The sequence below is a fragment of the Chinchilla lanigera genome, unplaced genomic scaffold, assembly GCF_000276665.1.
Source record: "Chinchilla lanigera isolate Chin_1 unplaced genomic scaffold, ChiLan1.0 scaffold00018, whole genome shotgun sequence".
In the NCBI taxonomy this organism is placed as follows: Eukaryota; Metazoa; Chordata; class Mammalia; order Rodentia; family Chinchillidae; genus Chinchilla; species Chinchilla lanigera.
This window is the reverse complement of record NW_004955419.1, coordinates 3,138,305-3,146,495: the sequence shown is the minus strand read 5'-3', so window position 1 is coordinate 3,146,495 and position 8,191 is coordinate 3,138,305. Positions and strand designations below refer to the sequence as shown.

The following is an 8,191-nucleotide window of genomic DNA, read 5'->3' as shown; positions in this document are numbered from 1 at the left end:
GAAAGAAAGGAAAGAAAGGAAAGAAAGGAAAGAAAGGAAAGAAAGGAAAGAAAGGAAAGAAAGGAAAGAAAGGAAAGAAAGGAAAGAAAGGAAAGGAAAGGAAAGGAAAGGAAAGGAAAGGAAAGGAAAGGAAAGGAAAGGAAGAAAGGAAGAAAGGAAGGAAGAAAGGAAGGAAGGAGGAAAGAAAGAAAAAGAAAAGAAACAAAGAAAGAAAGAAAGAAAGAAAGAAAGAAAGAAAGAAAGGAAGGAAGGAAGGAAGGAAGGAAGGAAGAGAAAAAGAGGGAGTCTGGTCATCAAATTGTACACTTTAAATATGTGCAATTAATATGCCAATGAAGCTGTGTAAAAGGAAATAAATGGCAATACTAAATATTGGTGAGGACATAAAGAATGGAAACTCATATATTGCTAGTTTGAGACTGGAAAACAGGTTAGCAATCACTTAAAATGTTAAGCACATACTTATCACAAGACCCAACAAGCCCACTCTTTTTACTCAAAAGAAATGTAAACGCATGTGAAGACAACTGAAATGTTCAAAACAGTTGTAGTCACACTAGCCAAAACATGGAAACAGGCCAAATGTCTACCAATTAGGAAATGATGGTGCATGCTTGTGCCTGGTGGTCTGAGCAACTGATTTTGAAGGTAACAATATGCAATAAAATTACACTGGTGAACTCCTACCATCTTGTCTAGTGAAACTCTGTACTATCTCTACTGTTTTATTGAAGAATTATTTTCTTATTCTCTTTCATGGTTTGAGCAATCATTCATTCTTACATCTGATAATCTGAGCAATGTAGTTGACAATAGCGATATGCAATGTAACAACCACTGTTGATTTGTATTAATTTGTCTTGAGACCCTGTATCATTTTGAATGTTCTTGCTTTGACTTGTTTATGTTCGTGATACTGGTATGCTGCTACTGTTCTATTTTTTTGTTTCTTTGTTTCTCAGGTACTACTCTCTTTAAAATAAAAAAAATAAATTGCATGTAAAAAGAAATGATGGTAAAATCACACTACGAATGCTCAACAATTAAAAAAGAAAACTTGTTTACACACAGTAGCATGGATGAGCATGAAAAGCATACATTGCCAAGTGTAAGAAGCTACAAAGATTATTACATGATTCTACGCATATGAAAATCTAGAAAACGTAAGACTACAGTGATAGAAAGATCAATGGTGGCCAGAGCCATGCCTATAGAAACATGGGACGACTTGGGCCAATGTGGAAGTGCAGAGAGCAGCAACGGCCACGTTCTATGTTCTGATGGCAGGGGTGATTACATAACTGCACACCTTTGTCAAAACTCACCAAAGGTAAATTTAAAAATGTTAAATTTTACTGTACATAGAGACACATGTCTTTAATCCTAGCAATTTGGGAGCCTTAGACAGGAGGATCACAAGTTCAAGGCCAGCCCACACCACTTAGTAATACCCTCTTCTCAAAATAAAGTATAAAGGGCTGGGAATGTAGCAGCCCGGTGGCAGACTCCCTCCCTCCCTAGCATGTACAAGGCCCTGCGTTCAATATGCTGTACCTCCAAAAACTAAAACAAACAAAAAAGTTGAATTTGTTTGTATATAAATAATGCCCTAGTAAAGCTGATTTTTACAAGGAAGGGGCCTGGAGTGTAGCTCAGTGGCAGAGCACATGCCTTGAAAAATAAAAATATTAAACTAATGATAATCACAGCTACCATTGACTGAGTCTCTTCTGTATGTAACGTAACTATAACATGTATTTTACATGTACTATTTCATTAAATCATCCAAAAAGAGTGGCTAAGTATCTATTATATGTGGGAAGGCCAGGAATATAGTAGTAAAGAAAACAGACAAAAATCTCCACTACAGTGCATGGTTTCTCATATTTGAGAAATCCAAAGTATAAATATTTCTGAAGCAAAATAAAAGATGATAGGAAACAGAGAGACAGACTTTGTGGAGATAGGAAAGGGATCTGGAGAGGAGAAAGAGGGAGGGGAGAGAAAGGGAAAGTAAAAAGGACCAAGGTGTGGGATATATATATAAGTATCTTTATAGACCTATATATACCTATAGATATACAACAATTTCCCACAATGAATGTATTTACTAGATATTGCACACATATGCTAATAACAAAAGGGAAGACAAAAAAAATCTTACTCATATAAAATTTAAAAACACTATTAAAGCTTAGATAATCAGCAAAGTAAAAAAAATAAACAAAATCTCTGACCTCACAAAGTGTATTAGAGGACAGTAATAATCCTACAAAGGAGATGTTATCTCTCCTCACATTTTGCAGAAATTACCCAGCAGCCCAAAGCTACTACTTAGAAGTGCTGAGACTCAGACTCCAGGATTGCTCAGTCTCAGTACCGCTCATTTTGATGTGGGCAATTCCCAGGCTAGGAGACTGTTCTAAACAGCCTCCTCAGGCCACTGAAGGACAAGCACTGAGGTACCACTATGTAAGTTTCTCCCCAGCACAGGCATACCTTGCTCATGTCTATACCCTCAGGACTAGAAAGCATTCCCATGCTTCTTATATTCTGTATGCAGGGTGTTTAGAAGCATGCCTGGTCTCTCCCTACTACATGCCTCAAGCTGTCACAACTCAAAATATCTCTAGATGTTGTCAAATGGCCCTTAAGGAGAAAATCTCCCGTAGTTAAGAGGCCCCGCATACTCTGACACACAGCCCAAGCTATTCAAAACACCTTTTGGTCTACACCTGACAATCCTAAATTTGGTGCTGAATTCAGCTTACCTAAGTCTTCAGCATTCATTGATCTACATCCAGACTCTCACCTCCAGCATTTCAATAGTCATGCTAGCCCCCAAAGTAGTCTGAACCTTCAAGGCCTAGATGAACATGCAAACTGCCCCACTATAATGCAGAATTTTTTTTTTTTTTTTTTTTTTTTTTGTCTTTTTTCTCCCTCTTCTGTTTATGCTGACTTTGAGCTCACTTTGTAGCCCAGGCTGGTCTCGAACTCAAAACGATCCTCCTGCCTCAGTCTCCCAAGTGCTGGGATTACAGGCATAAACCACCATGCCCAGCTCAACTACAACACAGAATTACTATAAACCCTTCGTCTACACTGTGTCAGACTTCATACATAAAAGCATATCACTGTCTCATATTTCTGTGCATTCACCCTACTAATCCAGTCACACCTTGGTACCCAAGAACTTCTAACCTCATTGAATTTGGTACTCAACATATTTTGATGCAAAAATTCTGTGCCACTGTTCATTTGTTTGGTACTTAATGTGCAAGCCATAACCTGATGTTGATTGCCTTGTGACTCCCTACCCTTTCCAGACAAAACAATTTGGAAGTCAGCACTTCTGGTACTCACCACGCCTCCTGGGGCCAGTTAAGGACAAGTACTGAGGTACCACTGTGTAAGTTTCTCGCCAGCACAGGCCATACCTCACTCATGTTATCCTCAGGACTAGAAAGCATTCCGATGCTTCTTACATTCCGAATGCTATCAAAATGCTGGTCCTCCTGGCTTTAAATACATAACTAAAACATTTAAAGTCCCCAAATCAATAGGTATATAAATTTTGGGAGGTGCCAGCAATTGAGGCCAAGGCCTTGCACGGCAGCTAAGCTTTAATAAATATGAATTCTATCCTAATTAATGAGTCTCATTTCAAACAGGACCCAAAAGAATTCTCTAACTTGTAACCCAAACATAATGAACTCTAGAATTTTCAAACCACAGAGATCAACTTGCCTTTTTTTTTTGCAAGAGTTGAGGGATACCATGGATTGGAACCAGAGCCTCTGCACTGAGTTCCACCCTCAACCTTTTTTATTTTATTTTGAGACAAGGTCTAAGTTTCTAAATTGCCCTAGCTGGGCTCAAACTTGCAGTCCTGCTTCACTCTCTCATACAGCTGGAATTACAACTCACTCCACAAACCCTGCTGAGGATAGATTTTCCTAATCTTAATATATCTTTCAGCCAGTTGTGCTGGCACATGCCTGTAATCCCAGAGTTTAGGAGGCTGAGCCTGGAGGACTGATGTGAGTTTGAGGCCAGCCTAGGGTGCATAGTGAATTCTCTCTTTTTTTTTTTTTTTGGTACCGGGAATTAAACTCAGGACTTTGCACTTGCCAGGCAGGTGCTGTACTGCTGAGCTATATCCCCAGCTCTACATAGTGAATTCAAGGCTATCCTGAATTATACAGAAAGACCGTGCCTCAAAATAAATAAATGAATGAATAACTACTTTTCAGTCAGTATACACAATATACTTTTCAATACAGTTTGTATCAGTGATTAAACAGTATCACATTATTTTGGATTATGAAAGCTTCATCCCACAGTAACTCTCTTGCCACGAATTTATCAGCTCACTAGTTTTATGAAGCTATGAGTACTACATACAAAGAACAGTGTGTGTTCTGTACTAGGTACCAAACAGTACTAGGTACCAAACAGTACTAGGTACAAAGGTAAATGAACTAAAACAAGGAAATAAAACTGGGTATGGTGGTACATACCTATAATCCCAGTATTCTGAGAGGCTGAGGCAGGATTGCAAGTTTGAGCCTATCCTGAGCTACTCAGTGACTTAGAAAGTCTGAAAACAAAAAGATAAAAAAGGGCTGTGGGGGTCTGGGAAAGGAGCTCAGTACAAAGGCTCACTGAACTCTGGGTTCAATCCCCAGAGCTTTAAAAAAAAGTTGTGTTTCTTTTGATGAGCACGTTTCATTTTTATAAACACCAGAAACTGATCTTTATTAACTTCTCTGCCTCGTTCCAGGAAACTGAGAGCCACATATGAAGTCTACTTTTCGTAACCGTAGAGCACTTTCTGGTCTTTGTACTAATCTTACTATTGGTTGAATTTTATTGTTCTCTCATTTCTTCTTGGCCTAAATTTATTTGTAATCCTCTAGACTATACATATTTCGAAAAGAGGTGGGAAATAAACAGGTATGTGTGACTTATTTTGCTGTTTTGTTTCTAGGACAGTGGCCTCTCTATATTGCCTAGGCTGGCCTCAAGTCCAGACCGTCCTGCCTCGGCCTTCCGATAAAATGGGATTCCAGGTGCATGCCACTAGGCCCAGCTTGCTGGAGGCTTTTAACCTAAAATGTGGTACACAGAAATGTCCGTGCACGAGGTACTGTTCTAGGCACTTCACAGCCCTGGAAGAGTCGGACTATTATTATTTCCATTACACAGATGAGGAACATGGGGATCAGACATGTTCATTAACTTGTGTATGATCTCACAGCTTGTGTCTGGCAGCAGTATCCATGACAAATGAGTAAATGTACAGGTTAAGGAGACTGTCAAGGAGAAAAAAGAAATTATTCCAGAAAGAGAAATCACACACAAAAACCCACACAAAGGAGAGAAAACATGAGTTCTGGAAATGGCAAACAAAACATAGTTATAGTCAGCAATTCATTCATCTTGAAGTGTTCACCAGAAACTTAAATCACTTAAAATCAGACATTTAATTGATCCATTTTTGTTTTTTTTTTTTTTTGGTTTTTCTCCGGGACCGGGAACCGAACTCACGACCTTGCGCTTGCCAGGCAGGCGCTTTTGCCGCTGAGCTAAATCCCCAGCCCCTAATTGATCCATTTTTGAGAATTTCTATGGTTGTAGTACTAATGGAGGGCTGCAAAGGTAGTGAAAGTGAAATAAAGGTAGTCCTTTGTTATAACAAGGCTAAAAAGTCTGATTCTGCTCAACAGCAGTAGGGAACCACAGAGCTCCTAAGCACTAGAAAGAATTACATGATCGACTTCCACAGTGTGGTGAATTAATTATACATTACAGGTAGGGAAACTTATCCAGATGGTACCAGGAATCTGGCAGCAGGGTAAGGAGGGTTAAACCAGGGTTGTCCAAAAGAAATACAATGCTGCCAACCATGGTGGTGCACACTTACAATCCCAGCACTTGGGAGGCTGAGGCAGGAGGATCAATGTGAGTTCAAGCCAGCCTGGGCTACATAGTGAGTTTAAGGCCAGCCTGGGCTACAAAGCAAGACTCTGTTTCAAAAAAAAGAAATACAATGTAAATCAATAATGTAATTTTGATTTTCTAGTGGCTACCATTAGAAAAAGTAAAAAGCCAGCCAGGTGTAGTGGTACATACCTCTAACCCCAACTAATCAGGAAGCTGAGGCAGGAGGACCTTAAATTCGAGATCAGCCTGGAAAATTTAGCAAGACTCTCACTCAAAATAAAAAATATAAAGGGCTAGAAATGTAATTCAGTGGTAGAGCACCTCTGGGTTCAATTTCTAATATCACCAAATAAATAAATAAGTAAAAAGAGGTAAGCAAAAATAATTTTAGTTACTATACATAAAACAGTACTTCAGTACATACTCATTAAAATTTAGAAAGAGAAGCTTTACATTCTTTTTCTACTCTAACTTAAAATCTAGGGTGTATTTTAGACTTCTTTCAGCTACTACATTTTCATTGGGAATATTTGCTAGGTTTTAGATTTCATAACATCTATAGATGAAATAACAGATTCACATGCCCAAGGATGTCTAAGACATACACATACATGTTTCCAGGAAATGATCAACTTGTAAATTAAATACGACCTGTGAAAATCACCCCCTGGTCATGTCCTCCTTGCTGGAGCTTCCTTTCCCCAAGCCAATGCCAACAAATGTAAAAAAAAAAAGCCTTCTAATAACTAAACAGAATTGCTATGTAGTACCTGACACATGGAATGGGCTCAAAAGTACTTGCGCGTGGGGCTGGGGATTTAGCTCAGCAGCAAAGCGCCTGCCCGGCAAGCGCAAGGTCGTGAGTTCGGTTCCTGATACCAGAGGAGAAACAAAACAAAACAACACACAACCAAACAAATACTTGCGCAATCCCTGCTCTTCCTTACTCAAGGAATCATTCACTTGTTTGTGGCAGCTTAAGCCTTGGTTACTATGTATCTTCCGAGGGCTCAACCAGTTCAGTTTATTCAGATTCTATGTACAAGGAGGAAACACTACGAAAATTTTCTAAAACTGTATGAAAGGCATTACAGTAGACCGGCTACAATTTTAAACTCTGGAGTCCTCAGACTATCTGGATTCAATTTTTTTTTTTTAGGGGTAGGGGATTGAGACAGGGTCCCACTATGTAGCCCAGGCTGGCCTCCAACTTATGGGATCCTCCTACCTCAGCCTCCCCAGGTGCTGAGATCACAGACATGTGCCACCATATCCAGCTTGGATTCGAATCTTTGTTCTATCATTTATCAGATGTGTGATCTTGGGTAAATACTTGGCTCCTCTGGAACTCAATTCCCTCGTCTGCAAAACAGTGACGACGCTACACTGTATTGTCTTGAGGTGCCTCAAGGTTTATAGGTGATATGCTATATAAAGCACTGGCACGTAATACTTGGACATGCAGTAGCTGCTCAACAAACATTAGCTTTTCGGGGCTGGGGATTTAGCTCAGCGGCAAAGCGCCTGCCTGGCAAGCGGAAGGTCGTGAGTTCGATTCCCGGTACCGGAGAAAAACCAAAACAAACAAACAAAAACACAACATTAGCTTTTCAAACCGAGATGGTGGAGAAGTTGAAATTATGACTACAGGAAAAAATAAACTAGAATCTCTCAATTTTCTATTACCTTAAATACAAAGAAAAAAGTAGAGGTGACAATCTGAAATCCTGAAAAGGAAAATCTACCATGTAGGAAAAACCCTGCACATTTACAATAAAAGCTAAAAAGCAGAAACTTCCTCGCTGACTGTGTGGAATTGTGCAGTATGGCACAGGTGCAGTCAAGCAAACAGAAAAACACGAAGCCAAAGAGGCAGGCGTCCGTCTTACCTGCCTTTCCGTTTGCGGGGCGGTTTCTCCACCGTGCCAGTCAGTCTGCAGACCAAACACACGAGGCCGGTAACTCAGAGTGGCACCCAGGGGCGAACACGGCCAGGCCCCGGCAGCGGCCCAATGTCCCACCCCCGGGACCTCCGCCTGTGCCCATCCACCGCTGGCCGTACGAACACCTTAGCCTGCCGCGCCAGGTACCAAGACCCAGCACCGCCGGGGCTCGCCGCTGCCCCAGCGTGCTCGCCGCCCAGCCCCGCTCGGCCTCCCTTCGCCACAGCCCAACTTCCCCGAGCCCCCCAGACGCCCCTACCTGCTCATTGTCTGCCTCTGCCACCCTGCGAGCCCCTCAC

At 40.8% G+C, this 8,191-nt stretch overlaps 1 protein-coding gene across 3 annotated transcripts in view; it reads right to left on the bottom strand.

Moving 5' to 3' along the window:
* The window catches only part of Scai (suppressor of cancer cell invasion), a 158,716-nt gene that overhangs the window by 149,965 nt on the left and 560 nt on the right, over positions 1–8,191 (bottom strand). For all 3 annotated transcript variants that reach the window (XR_260604.2, XM_013513153.1, XM_005382478.2), the window contains exon 2: positions 7,839–7,883. Coding sequence is in view for 2 of the 3 variants with exons in the window: in XM_013513153.1 (XP_013368607.1) it covers positions 7,839–7,883 (45 nt within the window). In the remaining variant the exon portion in view is untranslated. The remainder of the gene's footprint in view (positions 1–7,838; positions 7,884–8,191) is intronic.